Source organism: Pan troglodytes, chromosome 23, assembly GCF_028858775.2.
Source record: "Pan troglodytes isolate AG18354 chromosome 23, NHGRI_mPanTro3-v2.0_pri, whole genome shotgun sequence".
NCBI lineage: Eukaryota > Metazoa > Chordata > Mammalia > Primates > Hominidae > Pan > Pan troglodytes.
The window spans coordinates 45,676,016-45,702,709 of NC_086016.1; the positions used below are offsets into that span (position 1 = coordinate 45,676,016).

At 38.7% G+C, this 26,694-nt stretch overlaps 1 protein-coding gene across 21 annotated transcripts in view; it reads right to left on the reverse strand.

Annotated features, from left to right (window-relative positions):
* EFCAB6 (EF-hand calcium binding domain 6) overlaps positions 1-26,694 on the reverse strand; it is a 283,240-nt gene that overhangs the window by 150,594 nt on the left and 105,952 nt on the right. For 19 of the 21 annotated variants that reach the window (XR_010155956.1, XR_010155963.1, XR_010155962.1 and 16 more), the window contains 2 exons: positions 5,822-5,932; positions 2,101-2,209 (listed from right to left, as the gene is read on the reverse strand). Coding sequence is in view for 11 of the 21 variants with exons in the window: in XM_016939334.4 (XP_016794823.3) it covers positions 2,101-2,209; positions 5,822-5,932 (220 nt within the window). In the remaining 10 variants the exon portion in view is untranslated. Of the gene's footprint in view, positions 1-2,100; positions 2,210-5,821; positions 5,933-24,941; positions 25,139-26,694 lie in introns of those variants that run through there. The other 2 variants (XR_010155964.1, XM_054675933.2) reach the window with 2 other exon arrangements.

Genomic DNA, 26,694 nt, shown 5'->3' on the forward strand with positions numbered 1-26,694 from the left:
AAATTCATCTTTTTCTAATAGTTTATTGCAGTTTATAGAAATATTGTTGGTCTTTGTGTATTGACTTTGTATCCCATGACCTTCTAAATCCTATTATTAATTCTAATGTTTTCTGGGAAGATTCTGTTGGACTTTCTATTAACTAAATCATGTCAGCTACAAATAACAATATCAAGACTAGGTAAAAAGGCAGGATGTAAATTGCTTCTGGATGACTGAGAGGAAGTAAGCCACACCTGATTTAAATGTAAGTGATCACAGCAGTTGGGTCCACTTGCAGAGTTGGTGGCAGCATCTGGAGGCAGCACATATAGCAAATGGGATGCATGCCTGGGCGTGGATCTAAAGCAGTCTTTTAAACATTCCGCTCTATAGCAGGAGAGAGATTTGTTTCCCATGACTGCCCTGAGCAGCCAGGCAAAACGCCCAGCCCTGCCCACTCCTGGCTCCCACCCTTATTCTCCTTCTTACCTAGTCCCCTCCGTAGTGGGGTGCATGGTGGGGGGATGGGAGGGGAGGGGAATCTCACTCTGAAACCATGCACTATGTAACTGTAAGGCATCTGATTGTTAATGCCATGATGTGATACCCTAGAGTGTGAGCTTATCGGCAAGGAGTTAGCATTAATCATTTGTGTGCTTAGCCTAAGTGCCCAGCACGGGGGCCCAGCATGGACTACGTACTCAATTCTTAACCTACACTGTCTGTTTATTGATCTCAAGTTGAATAGCACAACAATGACTTTTAAACAGTCTAATAGTTGGAGTGATTAGCATTATTGTATAGTCCTCCATTAAAGGAAATGAAGGTTTCCCTATTTTTAATTAAATTACTTCTTCAGCATACTATTAGAACCTGAGTGGGGGTGGGTAACGCACAAAGGCCTCGTTTATCTTTTCCCACGCGGCTCAGCCAGCAGGGTCCTGGGCAGCCCTGACCAGTGCTGGAGTGTGGCTGCTCTAGAGCCTGGTGGCCTCCAACACCACTATCTGGGTAGCCTCAGGCGGGTTACTTAGCACACAGGCCTCCTTTCCTCATCTGTCAGATGGAGATCATAATCATGTTTGCCTCACCAAGGTGTCAAGAGGATTTAGTGAGTGTATATATCGCCGAATCATTTAAGACGGTGCCTGGCACATAGTAAGCACTCAACATTATTGTTCATTCAGAGAGACCAAGTCACATAGGTGTAAAGATTCATTCAAAGAACCCCATGTTCCTGAATCCACACTGTGCTCGGAAATCCCATGCAATAGCATTCTAGTGCGGCGGAGGCAGGCGCTGGGGTCTCCACAGACAGCAAACCGCAAACCTGGAAGCCATCCCCAGGCAGTGCTGGCTTCTCCCTGGGGCACCACCCTCCACTCCCAGACACTCCCTCCATGGCAGGTTCTAGGAGGCTGATGCTGAGCTAAGGGACACCTTTGGCCTCTGAAATCATCTGTACACAGTCCTGTGTGAGTCTCAGAAACAGTAATTCACCCTGCTCCTCACTGTTTACTAGAGCTTCAATTACCGAATGTGCTTAGTAAATGTTGCTGCGTATCAAAAGGATCCAAATGCTGCTTTCTAAAACAATATTAAAGTCAGACAGGAGCTAATGGTGAACGTGAGAAAAAGCAGGTTGCAAATTCATGAATTAGCCTCTCTTTGTAGTACAATTAAAAAATTAAGTAGGCTATTTTGGCACTAAGAAAATGCCCCCGTTTTGGGCAATAAGTTGGTTATGAACTGATCAACTCTAGGTTAGGGTGGGGAAGGGTCACCAGGTCTGGGTTGTTTGTTAATTAAACAGTGAATGATGAGCAGTCACTGCAACGATTACGACCTTGCCACACGTTGTGCCCATCACAACTGGCACCTATGTTACTGTATTGCAATTGATTTTCCATCGTCCGTCCTCCCAACTAGACTCAACTCTTGAGGTCGGGGCTTCTATCCCTAAGTGCTCAGAATAATTCCCAGCATGTAGCGGGGGCTCAAGAAGTGTTTGTTGGATGGATAAATGAACGAATATGGAGTTGTTATTGGTCTCGTTCTGAGTGTTTGCATTCTTAGAAACAATGAGTGTTTCACAAGAGAAGGCTTTCAAAATCTTACAGTGTTGATTATCAGTAATGCTTTCTTCAGTGATGCAGAGCGATCTTCAGTGTGTCTAAATAACTTTGTGATGATGTTTTCCTTGCGAGATTCATTTCTAGAGTTGATGCTACAAGAGGATTAGGAGAAAAGCAGGAATAAGATTATGTTCTTGAACTTTGTTCTTTTCTTAATGCAAGAAACAAGCACCCTCACCACAATACAGTAGAGCTTTCTCTGTGGGTGGCTCTTTTTCCTGACAGTGTGCTGCACTTGTGGGGCTCATCTGAACCTCAGTTACTGTGACCAGAGAGACACCACGAATGCAGGGTGAGCCTTGCTGGACCATCTCCTCTCCCCACGAGACCAACTCATCGGCCATCTTGCACACCTGTGGTTTTGGTCTCAAACAAGACCAATAAAGGGACCATGGGCCAGTGCTGAGACCTCAGTGGCTGGGAAGCTGGGAGCCCTCCCTCCTGTGTGTGCAGCACATTGTAGCTGTCTCATCCACATGATAACTGAGGGCACAAGTTCCCTATTTAGAACTGCAAGGACAGCAGCCTTCTCAGCCTCTCCCTTTCTGTTGACAATGACCATGATGCCCTACGTTGTCAGAGCCCCCTTTCCCTCTATGGCCTCTTTCATCCCTGAGCTCGGGGCCCGTCAGTGTACATGTGTGCTCCTGAAGGCCAGGACTACCCCCTCTGGAGACCAAAACCAAGTTCAATGTGGACTTGGCTCAGAAAGGGAGACTGTCAGAATCTCATCACAATATACCATTGGGTGCTTCTCTTTTCTGATGTTCTACTAGACCATCCTACCTTTCCCATGAAACAATGAATGACAGTCAGTTTACCTGTGGAACCATTCTCAGATTTGTTTGGGAGTTTTTGTTGCTGCGTCTATACAGCCATCTTAGCTTCTTCTGTTTGTGCAGAAACAATAAGCCTATGCCTACCACCACTTTTCAGAAACATATGCTGGCTTCCTGAGTCTAAGCTCCTCACATGACTTGTTAGAACCTTCTTTTTCTATAGACCGCCAGCACTGGCATGAAGAGATGCTTTTTACAGCAGATTTTATCCACCGGGTATCCCTGACATAGGGGCTGGAGAGCTCTTTGCTGTGGGGACTCACTGCAGAGTGTTGAGCAGCATCCCCGGCCTCCACCCACTAGATCAGTGCAGGTTTGGATCTTAATCCTGAAAGATGCAATCCCAAATGCCATAATCCCAAATGTTGAACTCCCAAAAGATCAAAATCTCTAAATTCTAAAGCCCCTAATGCCTAAAATCGCAAAAAGCACAATCTCGAAAGATTAAAATCCCAAAGCCAAATTCTAGGCAAGGGATTTGTGTGTTTTCAGTTGTACACAGCATAGTTGCATCATGTTAGGTGGAACTACAACCTTGCTATTGTCGTTATTTGGAAATTAAGTTTGGTTTAAGGAGATGCCTCTGGGTACCAAGTTGCCGAGAGTAGATTTGTAGACTTAATTTCAGGTGTCAACTTGACTGGATGAAGGCACACCTAGAAACCTGGTAAAGCACTGTGTTGGGTGTGCCTGCAAGGGCGTTTCTGGAGATTAGTGTGTGGGTCTGTGGGGGCAGGGAGGGTGCAGGGGGAAGATTTGCCCTCAGTGTTGGCGAGCACCATCCAATCAGCTGGGAGCCCAGAGAGAACACAGCTCTCCCTCGGAGCTGGGACATTTTCTGCCGCTGCCTTGGACATCGGAAATTTGACTCCACAAAAGTGCATTATCACAACGTTGCCTTAGTGTGTGAGCATTGTGTGTGTCGTGTACAAACACTGAAACTCGCTCAGTATATGAAGAGATGTCATTTTTGTTCACTGCATTTGTAAAAGATAAAATTTCTCAAGATCTTGGCTCTTTGGGCAACTGTACAGGCAGTGGTGACCCATCGCGGATTTTGATTGATCTTGCAAAAGACTTAGGTTATCTGTCACGGTATTCTGAATGACTGCAGTTATGAAACTGGGTGCATGCGATTACCCACCATAGGGATATGCATTTATATGTTTCACTTTTTGACCTATTTCTTTAGGAATATGGTTCATCTGCTCATATCTGTCACACCTATGTGATGGTCACTAGTATATCTGAGTGTTTATGCTTGAAAAATATGTGTCATTTTTGCCTATTTTTTGTGTAAAGTGGCCTCTGAAGTGTTCTATTGTGTTTTTATGTTTCTCAAATAAATCCCCTTTTACAATGTAAATAAATATTTTTAAAACAATTTTTTTTTTGAGATGAAGTTTTGCTCTTGTTGCCCAGGCTGGAATGCAATGGTGAGATCTCGGCTCACTGCAAACCTCTGCATCCCGGGTTCAAGCAATTCTCCTGCCTCAGCCTCCCGAGTAGCTGGGATTACAGGCATGCGCCACCACGCCTGGCTAATTTTGTATTTTAGTAGAGATGGGGTTTCTCCATGTTGGTCAGGCTGGTCTCGAAATCCTGACCTCAGGTGATCCACCCACCTCAGCCTCCCAACGTGCTGGGATTACAGGCGTGAGTCACCGTGCCAGCCTAAATAATTTTTAATTTTTTTTTTCAGAATTATATTTTCATGATTTTGATCTTCTGAGGTTTCAACCTTAAGGATGATGGCGTTTGTGTCTTTTGGGGTTACAATCAGCTCCCATCAGTAGCTTCCCCACCCTCAGTGTGACAACCAAAAATGTCTGTGACATTGCCAGATATCTCCTGGGAGGAAAAATTGTCCCCATCTAAGAACCACTGTTTTAAAGTAAATAAAACTTTAAGTTTAATTCTGACAGCCTCTCTAGACAACGTGCTATTGGACAAGAAAATTATAAAGAAACAGAAGTAACCTCACATAAGGAATGAACTCAGAGGTTGCAGCTCTGGAGCAGAGAGGGAGCGCTCTGATTACCTGCAAGGCTGTTGACAGGCGCAGTTCATTAAATATTCACAAATCCCCGAGACAGGGACAGGACCCACAAAATGGGAATTAACTCCATGGTATATTTTACTTTACAGTAGAGCACAGCACTTTCAATGAACATGCCAAGATTATAAAGCCTGTTTTTTTCTTTAAGATTCATAGAGGGCAATGAATACAGGATACGCATCAACATAAAATACTTCTCAGAGCAGAAAGCTAAATTCTAAAATTTCATATTATTAAATTTTTTAAAAAACATTTTGGGGCCCCATCACAAGATATTTGGTATTGCAAATCTGAGGTTATAATAGATATTAAAACGAAAACAGAAATAATGATAGACAAATAATCTCCATGACCCATGATATCTGGGCCACTCAGTGGCTGGAAAACAAATCAACATATATTGTTCCTTTCCATGTAACACCTAACAAATACACGTTTACCTACAATGTTACAAGGATATGCTTAGAGCTAGGGAGCAGTGCTTGCCGTGGCGGCCTGTATGCCTGGAGCCTTTGTGGTCCATAGCTGTCTCCACCACACTCTGAGCAGGTGATGGAGTTCAGATTGTATCATCTTATGTTTCTCATCTAGAAATTGACATAACAATTATACCAACCTTATAGTTTAAGGCAGTTTTCAATAAGAAAAATTTGTAAACAGTAAATCACTATATAAAAGTTGGCAATTATTCAATGGAGACTAATCGATCATTCAATAAATGCAGAAAAAGTAACACAGATATTCTCTGATATTTTACATATTATGATATGTGTAACTAAAATTTGTTCTTTTTTTTTTTTACATACCTATTTCTTTTTGTCAGGGGACCTTTACTGCTAACTTGCAACCCCTGAGGCTCATGAAATGATGTTAGAAATTGCTTCCAATTGATTTTAGTGGTGGCTTTAAGTCCAAATCTGGATTTAAAAGTAACAACAAAAAACATTACTTTAAACATTTTTTCTATAACACTGCATGGATTAGGTACTTAATGTTGAATTGAAAATGGCAGCAATGCATTTATATGAAGTTTCAAATCTAATATAAACAAAACATTTAGTAAAATAGTACTACAAATTGATTTTTTAAAGCAAGGAAAAATCAAACTGATATTAGATCTGCATGTCTCTATATTGTTAATGGTGGCATACACTGAAAGAAGAATCTAAGGGATTTGATTAAAATAATAATGTCCATAAAATAATTCTTTCAAATTCATCATGTGAAGAGCCTCTATGTTGTGGCAGGGAGGACAATGGCCCCCATGGGGTCCACCCTCTAATCCTGAGCCTCTGTGACTACGTTCTTGCCCCAGCAAAGAAACATGGTAGATGTGGTGGAGGGCGGATCTGGAGATGGAGCAACTCTCCTGGTTTATCCAAGTGGGCCCACTCTAATCCCATACATTCTTAAAATTGGAGAGCTTTTCCTAGCTGCAGCCATCAAAAGACATGAGGACAGAAGGGCAGAAGTGTGACGCTGGTGGCTTTGAAAGACAGAGGAAGGGGCTGTGAACCAACAAATGCAGGTGGCCTCTAGAAGCCTCTAGAAAAAGCAAATGAATTTGCCCCCAGATACCCCAGAAGGAAAAAAGCCCTGCTGATTCCTTGATTCTAGCCCAGTGGACCCATGTTGGGCTTCTAACCTACCAAACATGAAGATAATACATGTGTTGTTATAAGCCACTAGGCTCGTGTACTTTGTTACAGCAGCAATAGAAAGTTAGTATAGATTTAAAGTCTTAGCAAGAATAATTGGCAAATTGTTCAAAAAACACATTTCCAAAGTGAATATGATCCCATGACTCAGAGTCCAATAATTTCAGAGTTATAAGATTCCTGTGGGAGCAACCTGATGTGAGCATGGGTTTCAGAAAGACCAGAGTACCTGCTCCTGCACTTCCTACTGATGTGACCTCAGACTCGCTGCTCACTATGCTGATTCTGTATTCCTCTCATCTGTAACATGAGAATAATACCACCTACTAGGAGGGTTGTGATAAGGATTAGAGCTAATAGGTCAAAAAGCCTCGGTTGCAGGCTGGAAAACCAGCAAGCATTCTATCACATACACTGACCTGTGTCACAAACACCTTCTGTGACTTACACACTAAACCATGCCTATCCTTCCCTAACAGGATGGCAAAAAGTAGTTTGGGCTGAGTTCCTTAGATAATTGATGTGAGATCTCAAAGTGGGCATGAAACAGACTGCCCTGTTTTGATTGCTAAAAATTAATGGCTGACAGCGAACTGGTTAGACAAACGAATTCTTTATCTACATCTAGGGTATTAAAAAATTCAGATAATAGAGGATAAAAGAGTGAATTCTGGGAGAAAATCTTTTGGTATGCTTGAGTCCCAACCCCAGCACAAAAGAGAGAGTGAAGGATGCCTACTCCTCACCTGAAGCCTTGTTCCACTCAGGGAGCTTGATTCCTGTCACCTGCAATTGGGGGTGGGATGTATCAGTGCCTGACTCCCAGCTAGAAACCTTGCAGGTGAGAGATGAGCTGGCTAGCCATTGAGAACAAAAAATTTTGCGGGGGGGCGCAGGGCCGGAGGCGGGGGGTTGGTTGGATGGCTTGCTCTATCAGAGTCATCAGGAAAACAACTGCTGAGAGTTTCATGGGGATCAGACGTGGGCCACGTGAGGGAGAGTGGGCCACGTGAGGGAGAGCACGTGCACGCACACACACACAGCAGCATCTTCGTCTTTGCCCAAGAAAGCCACCTGGAGAAATGAACAGGCCTTAATAGAGAAGGCTTGCTTTCTCTCTTCCCAGATTCCCAGGGGCTGAGAAGGAAATAGGCAATCAGCGGGGCTAGAGATGCATCTGCCTTCATCAAATGTGAAATCCAAAACCCATCAACAGCGCTCATGAAAGCAAACACCTTTGAACGCTTGATCGGCCCCAAGAACACAGCTTCAAGCTCATGGCAGTGCCAGTCAAATGAGAACTTTCAGCCTCCCCTTTTGTTCCTCTCCTTCCTCTGTGCATTTCAATTCCTAGAAGAGGCCGAAACTTAGTTTACAAAATGAGGAAAGAAGAGAAGTGCAAAGTGGGAAAGGGAGAAGCTGCCATCATGCCACCTCTACTCGTGCCTGTAGGCCCTAACAGGGAGGAAATGCAATTCATGTTTCAATCAAGCTTACATGTTTGATGGCTGTGTGAGACTGGCAGTTGCATGACTAAATTAAGTCTCTTTCTATGATCCAAGACAAACCTGGAAAAGCAAGATCTGCTCACGTTTTTATCCAGGGGCAAAAGAACTAATCCAATTGAGTAAATTTAAAGGGGCAGTGGGAAACAAAATTAAGTAGCTGTAAGATGACAGCCCATGAGTCTGCCCAGTTCAACTTAGGTTACATATCCACCCAGCCAGATATCCATCCATTCACACATCCACATATATACCAAGCTTCACTTAAATTATTGCAATAATCTCCTGATGGGTCTTCTTGTACCTACTCTTGCCTTCCTCCAATATATTTCCATACCTCTACCAGCCTGATCTTTTAAAAATGTAAATCCGGGCCAGGCGCGGTGGCTCACGCCTGTAATCCCAGCACTTTGGGAGGCGGAGGCAGGCGGATCACGAGGTCAGGAGATCGAGACCATCCTGGCTAATAGGGTGAAACCCCGTCTCTACTAAAAATACAAAAAAAAAAAAAAAAAAATAGCTGGGCATGGTGGCGGGTGCCTGTAATCCCAGCTACTCAGGAGGCTGAGGCAGGAGAATGGCGTGAACCCAGGAGGCGGAGCCTGCAGTGAGCCGAGATCATGCCACTGCACTCCAGCCTGGGCGACAGAGCAAGACTCCGTCTCAGAAAAAAAAAAAAAATGCAAATCCGACCAGATTACTCTCTTGCTTAAAATCTTTCCATGACTCCCCGCGGCTCTTAGGATAAAAACGACACTCCTTCTGAAACGTACAAGCCTGCAATGGTGTGGCCCTGCTCACCTCCCTAGCCTCGCCCCATGGCATGCTCCCCGGGCTCTCTTAGCTCCAGCCACATTGGTCTCTCCGTTCTTCCAAAGAGCTGTACTCTTCCCTGCCCTCGGTCCCTTCTGCTTGTTGCTTCCTTTGCCAACTGCCATGTCGCCCATCATTACCTACTTCCCATAGTTTCCTAGCTAATTCTACTCCTCTTTCAGGTCTCAATGCAATAACTGTTTCCTCAAGGAAGCCTTCCCTAATTTCCATAGCCAGTGCTGTTTTCCTTATTAGACTTTCATTACACTATGTATCCTTCCATTATAGCACTTATTATTTAAATATTATTATTATTACAGCATCTAATACTGCTATAGCATTTTTGCTATGATTATGATTATGGCAGCTAATACTTGATAAATGCCTCTTTCTACTTCTGCTGCTAGCACTGTGGACATGATCATGAGAAAGAGAGACGGAGACTGATTAATCGATTTTGTTAGGCACACATGGCCACGTCTAAACAAGTAGAACATGACTTTGACTTCATGTACTACTATTCACATGAATTCTTTTTTCATTTTTCTGACTCAAATTTGAGTCTTTCTTCACCAAAATTTGCCAATTACTTTGATATAGTTTGTCAATATTATATATGTTCATCTTAAATTTCAGCAAATTGAAAATTAACTTTTTATAATGGAAACTATAGCTGCTATGAAAAATAAAATCAGCTTCTATATATTATGTTTAGGAAATCGCCTTGCTCTTTGGGGAAAATATCAAAGGAGATCTTCACTTAGTATTACATACTAAAATAAATTTAAAAGAGATTAAAAAGTTAAATGTAAAAACTATGACTACAAAAAAAGTAGAAAAAAATCTAGGCATGTGCTTATCTGGTACTTGAATAAGAATGAATTTTTAAGCAAAACTTAAGAAATCTCAAACTTACCTATTTAATTACATCAAAATATAAGATTTTTGTATACCATAAACAAAAACAAAATTTAAAAGCCAAACAACAGATTAATAAAATTATAAATATATACAATAAATTGTTAAAATTCTTAAAGCATAAAGTGCTTATACAAATTAATAAGAAAATACTAAAATTTGACTTCTTCCAATAATGGTAAAATAAGATCCTACTGGCCCAACCCTCCTCCAGATAATCACAATAAAATCTGGACATAATTATCAAGAGCAGCTATTTGAAAGTACTGTGACCAGAGCAGGCAAAGTCTTGTGGGTAATCCATGCTAAGAGGAGAACTGTGGGGGTGTAGTATTTTCAATGCTTTCAGCCTCGGATGAGGCACTGCAGCATGAGGAGTGGCAGGAACATCAGTTAAAAAAAAAAATAATAAGTAGCCTTTATGGCCTGGAAAACTAGAAGACTAATCCCAGCCAAAAGAGAGAAAGAAGAAATCCTGGAAGAGAAACAGCCAGAGAGGGATCCCCAAATTCTATCTAACTCACCAAAATTCTTACTGGCTCCTGAACCTCACCTGCTCAGAATATATACTCAAAATAGCTTAGCTAAACACAAAAGATCTGAACTGAGATCAGAGCTGCCACCCAAGAAACAGAGTATGCAGTTTGAATCCAACAAGATAACTGACTACTAAAATAACAGAAAGAACATTCATTAGAAAAAAATAACTGAATTTAGAGTCTCCACAATTTAACATTCCAAATGTCCAGGATATATTACAAAAATATAGCACATAAGAACAACCAGAAAAAATTGAACTCATACTAAAGAGAAGTGAAAATCAACTGAGATAACCCAAATATTGGCATTAACATGCAGGATTTTAAAAGCAATGATTACAACTATCTTCAGTAAAATAAATAAAAATATTCCCACAATAAATCAAAGGATAGGACATCTCAGCAGAGAAACAGATACAATAAAAAGAACTAATGGAAATTCTAGAAAAGAAAAATATACTATTTGAAATAAAAAATTTACTGAATAGACTTAACAAAAGAATAGAGAAGATAGAGAAAAGAGTGAGTGAACTTAAATATAGACCAACTGAACCCAACCAATATGAAGACTACAGAATACACATATATTTATCAAATGAGTAGACTTAAAAACATGTTATATAATACTAGATGGTCTGACATATATGTACTTGGAGTCACAGAAGGAGAGGAGAGAGAATGGGACAGAAAAAAATATTTGAAGAAATAAAGGCCAAAATTTTCCCAAGTTTGATTAAAGATATACATTTACAGATTTAAGATACACAACAAACATCAAGCATGATATACATGAAAAAGGCCTTGCCAAGGTACATCATAGCTACAAAGCTGAAAGTCAAATTCAAAGGGTAGGTCTTGAATGCAATAAGAGAAAAGTGACTCATTAGGTACAGGAAGATGCCAATTTAAGAGATGACATTTCATTCAAAACAACAGAAGTGGAAAGATGTGGAACAATGTCATAAAGTGCCAAAAGAAAGCAAAAAGTTACTCGAAGATTTTTAAAAGGTAGAGATTATCAGAATAGATTTCTTTATAAAACAAGATCCAAATTTATGCAGTCACAAGAGAGACACATTAATGTAAAGACCCGGATAGGCTGAAAGTAAAAGGACACTACCTGGAGCCATGTGATCAAGGTCAATATCAACAGTGACAAGTCATGTTGACTCTATGTACCTTCAATATGCTGTGATGAGAATGGCACTTTACCTGTATGGTCTTTCTCCCCAGAACACATTACTCCAGTCTAATCAGCCAAATTGCAACTGAGGAACATTCTTTAAAATATTTAACCAGCAATCATCAAAACTTGCAAGGTCATCAAAAAACAAGGAAATCTTAAGTAACTGTCATACTCAAGAGGACACTAAGGACACGTGATGATTACTAAGTGCTATGGGGCATCCTAGATGATATCCTGGAACAGAAAATAAAAATCATGGGAAAACTGAGGAAATATAAATCAATTACAGACTTTAATAATAATGTATCAATATTAGTTCATTAATTGTGAAAAAGGTACCATACTAATGAAAGATAATAATAGGAAAACTGGGGCAGAGTATACTGAAATTCTCCGTACTGTCTTTACAATAGTTCTTTAAATTTAAAACTGTCCTAAAATAGTTATTTTAAAAAAGAATAATGAAGAAATATTATAAATAGCATTATGCCAATACATTTGACAATTAAGATAAAATGGATAACTCAAATACTGGATCAACACACAGGATTTTAAAAGCAATGTTTATAACTATCCTCAATGAAATAAATAAAAATATGCCCAAAATAAATCGAAAGACAGGAAATCTCAGTAGAGAAAATGGATACAATAAAAAGAACTAAATGGAAATTCTAGAAGAGAAAAATACTATCTGAAATAAAAAATTTACTGAATAGGCTTAACAAAAGAATGGAGAGGACAGAGAAAAGAGTGAGTGACTTAAATATTGATCAACTGAACCCAACCAATATGAAGAATACAGAATATACATATATTTATAAAATGAATAGACTTAAAAACATGTTATATAATACTAGATGGTCTGATACATATGTACTTGGAGTCACAGAAAGAGAGGAGAGAAAGAATGGGAAAAACATTTGTTGAAAAACACAAATTACCAAAATGACCCAAGAAGAAAGAGAAAACTCAAATAATTCTATATTAACTTTCTCAAACTAATTTATGATTTAAAATATTCCCTCAAACTAACTCCAGGCCTAAATGGCTTCTCAGGTGAATTCTATCAAACATTTAAAGAATACAAATAACACCAGGCAGAAAGCAGAGTTCAGGAAGGAAACATTTCCCAACACATGTCCCAAGGTCACTGTTACTCTGATCCCAAACTGAGACAAAGATTTTACAAGAAAAGGCAATGTTAGACAAACATCACTCATTTAAAAAGATGAAAAAAATTCTTAACAAAATTTAACAAATAAACTCAGGTAACAAATGAAAAGTATAATAATATATTATCACTAAGTGAGGTTTACTCCTAGGATGCAAGGTAGGCTTAACATTTGAAAATCAAGCAATGTAACTTACCATAGTAATAGAATAATGGAGAAAAACTACATGCTCATTAGGATAGACACAGAAAAACCACTTGACAGAATTCAACATACTTGATAAACACTTTCAGCAAACAAGTAATAGAAAATTCCTTAAACTAATAAAGGACATCAACAACAGCAACAACAAAAACAATCCATCGCTAATATCACACTCAATGGTGTAAAATGGAACGCTTTCTACCTAAGATCAGGAATAAAGCAGGAATGTCTAATATCACCATTTCTGTTCAACATTATACTTAACACTCTAGCCAGTCCTGGCCAGTAAAACTGCCTAGATAGTAAAATTGTCATAGCCAGTAAAATAAGGCTAGAAAACAAAATAAGAGGCATACAGATTGGGAAGAAAGATGCAAGCTTGCTTTTATTTTTAGATGACATGACTGTACTTACAAGAAATCTACAACAAAAGGACTAGAACTAATTAACCAGTGAATTTAATAAAGTCATGATATTCAAAGTCAATATACAAACATCAATTGTATTTCTGATTAATAGCCATAAATAGTTGGAAAATGAAATTTTAAAAAATTCCATGTACAGTTTCATCAAAAAATAAAAACACTTAGGAATAAATTTTAGATATTATATGCAAGATCCGAACATTGTAAACAATAAAACTTTGACTAGGAAAATTAAAGACAATTAAATAAGTGGAAAGTAGCATGTTTATGGAGTGGAAAACTTAATATTGTTAAAGCGGCAAATGGCAATACTTTTTAATGTATTTATAATCTAAATCCTAGCAGGCTTTCAAGAACATATACTGACAAACTGATTTTAACATGACTATATAGAAAGGCAAAGAACCTAGAATAGTCAAATGATTTTGAAATAGAAAAACAAGTTTGGAGGACTCATACAATCTAATTTCAAGACTTAACTCTTTAGCTACAGTAATCAAGAAACCACAGTACTGATGCGAGAATAGACCGACAGAGACTAAGGAATCCAGAAATATACTCACACTTATATGGTTAGTTAATTTTCAACAAACGTGCAAAGTAATTCATTGGAGAAGGGGCTGCCTTTTCAACAAATGGTGCTGGAACAATTGGATATCTGTATGGAAACAGAATTAACCTTGACCCTTATCTCACACCATATACAAAAACTAGAAATGAATCCAAATGTAAAAGCTAAAATGACTAAACTTCTAGTGGAAAACACAGGATTAAATCTTTGTGATACCAGGTTAGGCAAAGATTTCTGAGAATAGACACCCCCAAAATATTACCCATAAAATTTTGTAAATGGACTGTCTCAAAATTAAAAATGTTTATATTTCAGAAGAAAGAGCTAAGAAAATGAAAGAGCAAGCCACACTGAGGGAAAATATCTGAAAACATATATCTGATAAAATGCTTATACTCAGAGTATATAAAGAACTCTTACAAATCAGCAATAGGAAAATAACCTGATAAAAATGGAAAAATGATTTGTACCATTACTTAACAAAAGAATATATATGAATGGCCAATAATCACATAAAAAGAGGATCAATATCATTTCATCATCAGGAAAATGCAAATTTAAAACAGACTGAGATACCTCTACATACCTCTAGAATGGCTAAAATAAGACTGGCAATAGCAAGTGTTGGTGAGAATGTGCCACATCTGGAATTGTTACATACTGCTGGTGGAATTGCAAGATGGTAGTCACTTTGAAAAACAGTTACATAGTATCATAAACTTAAACATACACTCACCATGCAATCCACCAATTTTACTATTAGACATGTACTCACAAGAAATGAAAACATGTCCACACAAAGACTTGTACATGAATGGTCATAGCAGTATCTTCTATAATTACCCCAAACTGAAAACAACCCATGCATGTGTCTATCAACTGGTGAGTGTATAAACAAATTGTGATATATCAATACTAAGCAATATGACTCAGCAATGAAAATTAATGGGATGTTGAGATATGCAACAACATGGATCAATCTTTAAAACATGGTAAGTCAAAGTGGTCAAACACAAAAGACTACCACTGTATGACTCCATTTATGAGAACACTTAGAAAAGGTAAATCTACAGTGACAGTGACAGAGAGCAAGTCAATGGTTGCCGGAGGTGGGGGTCACAGGAGGGGATTAATTACACAGGGCAAATGTAAAATTATAGGGCTATGAAGTGTTTTAAATCTTGACTGCAGTAGTGGTTACATAAACAATTGCGAAAGTCAATTAAAATATACACTTAAGAATGAATTTATAATTTATACCTCTATAAAGCTAGGACCAAAATTTTTAGACATAGAAAATGGACAAAGGACATAAACAATTGTTCACAGAGGAAGTACAGGAAACTTTCAAATGCAAAAAATATGCAACCTCAATATAAATCAAGGACATGTAAATCAAAACACAATGAGAAGCTGTGCTTTCGCCTACCAAATCAGCCAGGGTGTTTAAATGGCAGTGTTCAATGCTGGCAAGAAGTATTCCTGTGAACTTCCAGCTTAAGAATAAATTAACACCTTTCTGAAGTGCATTTTAGCATTACCTAATGTAAACCTTAAAAATGTTCAAACCCTTTGACTGGAGAGTTAACAAAACATCATGGAGCCATTAAAAATTAATTTCAAAGGTTTCTTTAATGACATGAAAAATGCTCCTGATATAATATTCTATGAGAAAATAGAATGTAATCTATACCTCATATGGTCTCAACTATGTTAAGTATGTATGTGACTGTGTGTACATACATGCACAAAAGAAATTCTGGAAGGAAATATATCAAAATATTAATAGTAGCTATCTCTGGCTATTACAATTATGGTAGTTCTTTTTTTTCCTTTATAGTTTCCTTTATTGTCCAGTTTCCATGGCTTTTATAATCAGCATAAATAAACACAATTTTCAAAAATAAAAAATCAGCAGGTAATTTTGCTAAAAAACACATGAATAACCATCCTTAACCAAAGTCACAAAGATAACAGCTGATTATTTTGCTCCTAAAAGTGTCCCAGGGGCTCCTTTTATTGTCTCAGGCAGCAAGCAGCTATCCCTCTGGATTCTGACATTGGGAACCAAGTATCATTCCCAGTCCCTCTTTCCCATCCTATGAATCCAAGTAGAGACATCGTAGCATGTGACTTCACGTACAGAGAGGGCAGAAGAAACATACAGACTTGTCACACTGTTCCCAAAGAGCCTCTAATCCATTCGACAGATGGATAGTGTCAGAAGAGGCAGCAAAGGGTGACAGAGGCAAAGGGACTGATCATATCGGTCATAGGGACCCATGGGAATTCATGGTCTTTTGCCCAAGTCATAGACGCAGAGCCCCTTAACTGAGGGGGACTCTGGATACCTTTGAAGAACACCCTGCAATATAGCCATAGGTACATGCTGAGTCAGCTTCCCCAGAAAACTGCTGCTTGTTCATGGGCTTTCAGGGTGGCAGAAATGGAGACAGTGTGTTGGTTTGAAAACATGAACTTCCTGTCACTAAAGCTGAGCTGGCACTGCTCTGCCAAGTATCCAACCTGTCAACAGCAGAGGCCAACACTGAGCCCTCAGCCCAGTCCCTTTCTCTGGGTGGACTTTGCAGACAGCTGGTAAAGATTACACTGGATCCCTGCCATCATGGAGGGGGCAAGAGTAAAATTCAAGATTTGTGGGGATTTGTGTACATACACATCCCAGATTCAAATCGGGCTTCCTTGTCTGAAATGCTTCTGCCCATTACTGTCATTTGTGGAGCCCCGGGATGCTGTATCCATCACCAAGATATCCCATGCAATATAGCCTTTATCCAAGGAGCTCATTTGTTGAGTGAAGAAGGTGTGGCAATGGTCTCAGACCCACAAAATTCAATTGTCTTACCACATACCCCATATCACCCAGCATAGGTGACATCATAGAATGGTTGAATACTTTGCTGATGACTCCATTACAGAGTTGGCTAAGAGGAAATGTCCTGTGAAGTTAGGGTGCTGTGCTTCAGGATGCATTATATGCCTTAACCCAGCTGTGGTGGCCCAATAAAGAGAACCCCAAGGACTGAGTTCCCTGAGGAAAGGTGGGTAACTCACCAGGTGAACAATGCTGCCCAGCAAAGATGCTGACAGAGAAAGGGAGACATAGAACGGGAAGTGGAGGAAGGGCGTTTACAATTATCACTCTAGATCTCATGACCAGCTACAATTATGTGAGTTTTAGCAGCTCAATTGTACGTGGTTTCTCTTTTTCTATTCCCTCCATTGCCTTATACAAAAAGCGCTGGTTAAAAGAACATTTTAGATTCTGGGTAGAGGCATAACAGGATTGACATATCCCTGCAATAATATGGCAGCTGGCAGGACTTTGAGTAGCTCCTCTTTTGAGAACACAAGGTTTTCACCCCTAAAAGGATGCTGAGGCTCGGAGGGATTGACTGCACTGGATATTCTTTGTCTGTTCATCTAGATCCACTTTCTGCTCTTATCAACTCTGCATGACACGCAGGTGGGTTGCTTTAACTGGACTCTCATGCTCCTGGCTTTTGGTTGGTTTTGGCCAGTGTGAGGCACCAGCAGAAGGTTGGAAGGTGAGAGGAGAAAGAAGTGAACTATGTATTCCCTCAGTTCCTGCCCTGCTGGGCAGCAGCTTGGCAACAGTCATGTTCTTCTCCCTAAGACCTCATCCCCTGAGGGCAACCCTGTCCTCGTTCATTTCAGTAACTGCTCCCTTTCTTGCCCCCTCAGGCCTAGGAGGGATCCTGGCTTCCCCCTGTTCGTATCCCTGAGATGCTTCCTCAACTACTGGCCTTACTTGAACCTGCCTTCGCTTGGGTAAAAGATCCTTTAATAAACTCACATCAGTCACTCTTTTTAGTGTGCCATCTGTTTTCTGCCTGGACTCTGACCAATGTAATGTTCAAGTTAAGAAGACCATGATAAGCATACAGAATGATTCCATCACCCCCAAGACCTCCCCATGTTTCTCCTTGGGAGTCACACCCTCGCCTAACCCATAGCCCTGTTAACCACTGATATTTTCTCCTTTTCCAAAATGTCATATAAATAGAAGAGATCCTAAACACGTGGGTTACCAAGGTTTCAATAATAACTGAAAATATATCCCAGAGTTTTGCTTCTACACTTCATAAAATTTAGACTAAATGGCTTATTTTTTCTGTTTGTATAGCTTCTGCCACGCTACTATTGTTACCAGCGTGAATGGGAACATTCTTAACAGGAGAATGTGAGTGAAGACCTGCTCACATGATGGAAGGCCGATGTATGATCTCCGGCGAATACGCAAGTTACAAGTTATAGCATTCATTTATTTCATCATCTCAACTCTTCCTTAAACCTCATCATATTTAAACACAGGTTTTATTTTTAACAGATTTATTTTATATGAAAAGCTAGGCAACATTGAAAAGCACACCATGTTAGTCAAAGGGTCAAGTTAGCAGTTCAATTAAAGTCTACCCTTTTATTAAGAAAATACTACACACATGCACATACACACACACGGAAAACAGCTTTTAAAGTCTAAAATATTATTTCGATCTAGATTTTTATGTCTTATTACCAAGCTGTTAGGGTTTAAAATTTAAGCCCTAGATATTGTATATTTTAGAAATATCAAGCTCAAAAAGATATCTGTTTTTTGTACTATCCATTCTTAAATTGGATGGTAAGAATAGGCACTCTCAAATCATTTTGTTAGGCATAAGATTTTAGATTTTATTTTACTTCCTTCTTTACTCTTTCTTGCATTATTTGCTTTTAGGAAAAAAAACCCATAGCATATATTTAAATTGTACTTCTTAAGTTAAAATGCAGTAAGCCTGACTTTTTCTCTTGGTGTACAGTTGTATGAGTTTAACACATGCGTAGATTCATGCAGATTCCCACACTCGGGAGACAGAATGACAGAACAGTCCCCTCGTGCTGCACCTGTGGAGACTCACCTTCCCTCACTTCCAACCCTGGCAAATCACTGGCCTTTTATCCATTCTTATTGTTTTGCCTTTTCCAGAATGTCTTGCAAATAGAATCCTACTGTAGCAACTTTGAGACTGGTTTCTTTCACTTAGCACAATGTCTTTGATGAGATTCATCCATGTTGTGCATATCAACATGGCTTATTCCTTTTTATTGATGAGAACTATTTCATTGCATAGCTTTACCAGTTTGTTTATTAATTCATCCGCTGAGTTACATTTGAGTTTTTTCCAGTTTCAAGTGATCATGAAGAGAGCTACTATAAATATTTGTGCATGGGTTTTTTTTTTTTTTTTTTTTTTTTTGAGACGGAGTCTCGCTGTGTCTCCCAGGCTGGGTGCAGTGGCGTGATCTCGGCTCACTGCAAGCTCCGCCTCCCAGGTTCATGCCATTCTCCTGCCTCAGCCTCCCAAGTAGCTGGGACTACAGGCGCCCGCCAACACGCCCGGCTAATTTTTTGTATTTTTAGTAGAAACGGGGTTTCACCGTGTTAGCCAAGATGGTCTCGATCTCCTGACCTCGTGATCCGCCCGTCTCGGCCTCCCAAAGTGCTAGGATTACAGGCGTGAGCCACCGCGCCCGGCCTGTGCATGGGTTTTTAAATGAACTCTTAAATATTTTTTAAAATACAAAACATATGAAATTTAATAAAAGATAAATAAAAGAGTCTATCTCAATAAAAGATAGCCTCATCCTGGTAAATCAACAAAATATGAAACCTAAATCTGGAAGATGAATGAATGTTTTTTGTGATCCTCTGAGTGCAAAGGTAGATTTGCTGTCTTCTGGTAATACCAGGTTTTCTGACTCCACCACTTTCTCCCTGGGGCTTGAGAGGGTGGCAAAAGAAAGAGAAACACAGTGCTACCCAGTGGGCCAGGGCAACCCCCAGTACCACTCACTGCACAGCACTATTCCCCTCCTCTAATTCATTGTTCTTAGTCCAATATTTCATGGTAGAATTCAGCAGATTCTTCCTTCTTAGGAGATGACATTATTAGTCATAAGTCCTCAACAATCACCATCTAGACTCAAGAAATAGGTTAAAAACAAATAACTCTGAAAGTATGAGGAACTCAATGTTCTCTGTAAAAATATAAAAGAAAATAAAAAGGCAATTGGTTGCACCATTGTAGACAGGGCATTGTATAGAAATGCCCATGTACAACAGAAATTTAGATTGATGAAACAGAATAAAAAATACAAATTGGACCAAATTATTGATAAGAATTTAACATATGGCAAAACAGACACTAAAAACAATGGAGGAAATAACATATTATTTAATAAATGATGGTGGGAAAATAGATTATCTATTTGGAAAAATTTTTTTTAATTTGGATACCTGCCTTATATTAGGATAAAGAGTTTTGTTTTAAACAATAAAAAAAAAAAAGCAGAGTCACAGATTTCTTATCAAGCCTGGGTAAGAATGATGAATTTACAGATCTTAAGCAATAAAAGACATTCAGAAGAAGATGCATGTATTTGATTATGTTAAAATGTAAACTTCAAAACAGTGAGGTATCATATAATAAAAGGGAAATAACAGGCTAAGAAAAATAGCTGAAGTACTTATGACAGAAAAGGGTTACCTTTTAATAATTATCTAATTATTTTAAAATATTAAACAAAGAGGTGACAAAATTAACTTAACCAATGGGGGGGATGTGAAGAGAAGAAGAGACCCAGTCAGTGCCCAGGTACATGGGAAGGTCCAGCCTCACACACTACGAGAAATAGAAATTAAAACAATCACAAGGCACTACTTTACACCTCATGAGTTATCAATATTTTAAAACAATGTTAATATTCAATGCTGGGAAGAATATGAAAGTAGAACACTCACACAATGTTGATGGCAATGTGAATCACTACTCTTTTGAGAGAACAATTTGGCAGTCCTTATAAAAAATAATAAAAGGGAGAGATGAAGTCAGCAAGATGACAGAATTGTCGGTCCCAGGCTCCACTACTCCCTCACAGAAAGTTCAACTAGCAACCATTCACAGACAGGAATACCTTGGTGGAAATGCCCCAAATTGGAAATAGGCCTGAATCACCTGTGTGATTCACAGAACAAAATAAAAACCACATAAAAAGGGTAGAAGAAATGGTCTCATTTTAACCGCATTCCCCTAAGTCGATAAAGTACCACACAGAAAGTGTTTCCCCAGGAACAACAGTTTCTACAGAGGGAAAAGAGAGCTGGAGGTGGACGCCCAGCTTCCTGGCATTCCAAGATGCTTCCCAGGAAGCCCATTCCCATCTCACCTCAAAGGCAACACAGGGAAATGGCATGGCTAGACCATCTGGAGTCAGGTAGAAACAAAGCAAGGAGACAAAGCGGGAGCTCTGTGTACCTGCCAACAGTGGTGCCCAATCAGAGGTACCATCTAACTGCATATCACACCTGCAAAGCTGAGCTGATAACTCCCAGAAATAAAAAGAAGTTCCACTTGGCTTGAATTTATAGATGGCTAGCCTTCAAAACCAGCCTTAGACCCTACCCTGGGGCTTTTAGACATTATCCAAGCAGGAAAATTACCACCACATTGAATTTCAGCAAAGAGCAGAGGCTAGATATGCCATACCCAGTAGTTTAAACAATGTTCAGCCCAGCCTCAAAGCCCACCCCAAGGACCCACATAGGCAGGAAGGCAAACGTGAACTGTGCATTTCTACTAGAGTAAAGTGTCAGCTCCCATCCATCCCTACCAGCAATTCCATCTAACCTTGGGACCCCTCCTGCAACCCTGTCCAACTGTTGAACTGAAATAGCAGTACCACATGGCCAGGAAATCTACTCTGTGGCCCAGCCCAATATAAGGCAACTGTAATGTCCATCCAGCAGCTCAGCCTGATTACTGAGCCCAGCTTGGCTGCCCCACCTGAACTCAGAGCCAACACAGTAGCCCAGCCATCTAGAACACCCAAAAGCAAGCTCTGTCTGCCCATGGTCATCACCAGCTGTCCCATACAGAATCACAAGCTAGACTGAATAATGAATATCTATTTCTGCCAAAGAACACCTGTAAAAGCCAGAAAAGGTGGTTGTCTTTTCAAATGCATGGATACCAACACGATGACAGAAGGACAACAGACTCAAAAAATCATGACACTTCCAAAATAAACTAACAAAGCTCCAACAATGGACCCTAAAGAAAGGAAGATGTATTAAATGATAGACAAGGAATTCAGAACAATCCTCTTAAAATTCAGTGAGCTACAAGAATATAGACTAAAAAATAAAATAAAATTTGGAAAGCAATACATGAAAAAAATTAAAGGTTTGACAAAGAAATAGAAACAATTTTTTTAAAACCCAAATAGAAATCCTAGAGATGAAGAATACAATAACTGAACTGAAAAAAAAAATGCAACCAAAAGCTTCAACAGCATGCTCATTCAAGCTGAAGGAATCAATGAGCTTGAAGATAAAACATTTGAGATGATCCAATCAGAGGAACAAAAGGAAAAAAAGAATAAAAGCAGATGAAGAAAACCTATGGGAATTATGGGACACCATCAAGGGACCTAATATACACATAATAGAAATTCAAGAAGCAGAAGAAAAAAAGCCTAGAAAGCATATTTAAAGAAATAATGACTGAAAACTTCCCTAATTTGGGAAAAGATACCAGTATCCCCAAGTTACAGGAAGCACAGAGGTCTCTAATCAAATTCAACCCAAAGAGGAGGTCGCCAGACAACATAATAATCAAACTATCAAAAATCAAATACAAAGAAAAAATCCTGAGAGTAGCAAGAGATTAAAAAAACATATCACATACAAAGAGGTCCCAACATGACTATCAGCAGATTTCTCCACAGAAACAGGAGAGAGTGGGATGATATACTCAAAGGGCTAATGGGGAAAAAAATCCTGACAACCAAGAATACTTCACCCAGAAAAACTGTTTTTCAGAGATGATTGAGAAATAAAAACTCTCCCAGACATACAAAAGCTAAGAGAATTCATCACTACTAGGCCTGCCTCACAGGAATTGCTAAAGAGAGTTCTTTAAGTTGAAACAAAAGGCTGCTAATTATTAACATAAAAGTTACAAAAACACAAAACTCAATGGTATAAATATTACGCAGTCATGTTTAGAATACTCTAGGACTGAAATGGTGATGTGTAAAGTGATTGTATCTTCAGTACAAATGTTAAAAGGAATTTAAAAGACAGAACTATTAATAACAACTATAATTAGAATAAATTGTCAAGAAATATATAAGATTATGTAAATTTTGACATCAAAAACATTAAATGAGGGGGATAAAAGTGTAGATGTGCTGTATGCAATCAAAGTTAAGTTGTTATCAGCATAAAGTGGACTATATAAGTATAAAATTTCTACGCAAGCCTCATGGTAACAACAAAACAAAAATCTATAGTAGATGCACAAAACAAAAATAGAAAGCATACCATTACAGAAAACCATTAAACCACAAAGGAAGATACCAAGAGAGGAAGAAAGAAAGAAAATGCCTACAAAACAACCAGAAAACAATTAACAAAATGGTAGTAATAAGTTCTTCCCTATCAATAATTACTCTGGATGTAAATGGATTACATTCTCCAATAAAAAAGACATAGAGTGACCAACTCTATGCTGCCCACAGGAGACTTGCCTCACTTTTAAGGACATACATAGACTGAAAGTAAAGGGATGAAAAAAGATATTCCATGCAAATGGAAACCAAATGAGAAAGGATAGCTATGCTTATATCGGACAAAATAGATTTTAAGTCAAAAATTGTAAAAAGAAACAAAGGACATTATATAATGATAAAGGGGTCACTTCATCAAGATGATTTAACAATTATAAATTTATATGCACCTAACATAAGAGCACCTAAATATATAAAGCAAATATTAAAGGATCTGAAGGGAAGGACAGATTGCAATATAATAATAGTAGGGGATTTCAATACCCCACTTTCAATAATGGACAGATCATCCAGATAAAAAATTAATAAGGAAACATTGGACTTGAACAACACTTTAGACCAAGAGGATCTAATAAATATATAGAACATTCTATCTCACAGCAACAGAATATACATTCATCTCAAGCGCAAATGGAACATTCTCCAAATAGATCAGATAATAGGCCACAAGACAAGTCTTAGCACATTTAAGAAGACTGAAATCATACCACTTACCTTTTCTGACCACAGTGATATAAAACTAGAAACCAATAATGGGGAATTTTGAAAGAAGAATCACAAATACACGGAAATTAAACAATATGCTCCTGAACAACCAATAGATAATAAATAACAACAAACAATAAAGAAATTAAAGTGGAAAATTTAAAATATCTTAAGACAAACGAAAGTGGAAGCACAATATACTAAAATATGTGGGATGCAACAAAAGCAATTCTAAGAGGAAAGTTTATACCAATAAATGCCTACACCAAACAAGAAGATCCCAAATGAACAACTGAAACTTATGCCTCAAGGAAATAGAAAAAAAGAGCAAACTAATCCAGTGTCAGCAGAAGGAAAGAAATAATAAAGATCAAAGCAGAAATAAGATACATAGAGACTAGGAAAACAAAAGATCAATGAAGATAAGGGTTGGCTTTTTGAAAAGATAAACAAAATAAACAAATATTTACCTAGACTAAGATAAAAGGAAATGAAAGAGGAGATATTATAATTGATACCACAGAAATACAAAGGATCGTGAGACTATTATGAACAACTATATGCCAAAAAATTGAATAACCTAGAATAAATGAATATAATCTAGACATATACAACCTTCCAAGACTGAATCACGAAGAAACAGAAAATATTTTTTAACTGCCAACTCGGATCCAGGAACACTGGCTTCTGCCAGGCCCCAGAACATACCACGTGGGGCAGTCCTTGGAGCCAGGGGCCTGCTCCTGGGAGGCTCCTCCCACAGTTCTTCCTGTGGCTGCTTCTCCTGCCTCTCACCTTTTCATAGAAGCCTTTCCAGAAAACTGAATCAGAAGTAGTTCCTCTTTGTTATTCTCCATTGTAGTCCCCTGCTGATTCTTTCCAGAGCACGAATCACATTGCATATTCTAGCTCATTATTCATAGGTTTGCTTTGTGTTGGTCTCCCCCACCAGCAGGCACAGTTCTTTGAGGGCAGCAATCATGTCTTTCTTATTCTCCAATGAGTCTTTGGTATCCAGCACAGTGCCTGGTATATAATAAGTGCTCAAGAATTATTTATTGACTGACTGGGCAAACATATGCAAAATTATAAAGAACCTAAAGGCCCAGATGGCAGACAAACAGTTAAATAGTCTGATGTATAAAGTGCACAAACAATTGATCATGATCCAATCAAACGCAACTCTTTTAAAAGTGCTGTTTGCTTTCTCTGGATGGAATGGCTTTTTCCAATGTGTCCACGTCAGAAACTCCTATTTAGCCCTCAAAGGTTCATCTCAGTTGTTTACTATAAAAGGCATTGCTAACTTCCCAGCCAGCACGAACACATTAAAGGAGGCCTTTGGCAACACTGGACCTCCTTCCAGCCTGTGGAATAAGTAAATAAGTAAAAAGACTGGAATAAATCTATCAACAAAATGATTTTAAATTCAGAGCTGAAGTGGAAACCAAGAAAGGGAAATCCATAGGTATTAGGAGCAAGGAAAGACCCATGTCAAGGACAGTAAGAACATGAGCTGCTGCAACAAGAGCCCAGGGCTTTATCAAGCCCAGACAGAGCTGTATGTGCTAATAGCAACCCTGAAATCTAGTGTAGGCTCAAAGGGAATGGGGTTTTAATGCACATTTGGGGTTAGAAGACTTGGGATTGTGCAAGACTGGGAGTAGATTTGGCACAGCAGTGAACCAAAATCGATCCTAGAAAAATAGCCAAAATGCAGCCAAGAGATAAAGACATGAAAAATATAAAAGACAGTTTAAGAGACATGAAGAATGAAATGGGAAGACCCAATATTTATGTAATGTAATAGGAGTTCCAGAAGAAAAGACCAGTGAGAATGGGGTGGAGACAATATTCAAAGAATCATAGCTGGGAACGTTCAAAAACTGAAAAATACGAATTCTCAGATTGCAATAGCAGGAGTGTGGGAAGGTTAAATAGACATCTGTACCAAGATACATGGTAGGGAAACTGTAAAGTAACAAAAAGAAACAAAATCTTAAAAAAGAAATCACCTATAAAGGAATGACAGACAAAGAGCAGAACCTCACAGCAACAGCAGAGGCCAGAAGACCGTGAAGAGTACCTTCGTGGTACTAAAAGGAGATAATTCTCAGACAAGAATTCTGTTCCCTGCTACATTTTCATTAAAGAGTAGGGCAAAATGAAGATATTTTTGAAAACAAAAACTGAACTAAACACTCACAGGACCTTGCTAAACGGACTACCAAAAGATATACCTCAGGAAATTGACTCCAGAAGAAAGGAGAGAGGTTTCTGAGGCAGTAATGAGCAAACAAATTGGTAATCATGGGAAAACCTAAACAGGCATGAGTCATAAAAACAACAGTGATGAATGCAGGTCCCATCAAAACAAGGCAGAAGCAAAGCCCAAGTCAATGACAAAATGGAAGGTGAAGGCGCTTTTTCATTCAAGACAGCAGAAATACTGATTTTTAGACTTTATAAGTTTAGAACACGTGAAAATTTTAAGGAAAACCACTATAAGAATAGAAATAAGATATTTAAGTCTTAAAACAGTGGAAGG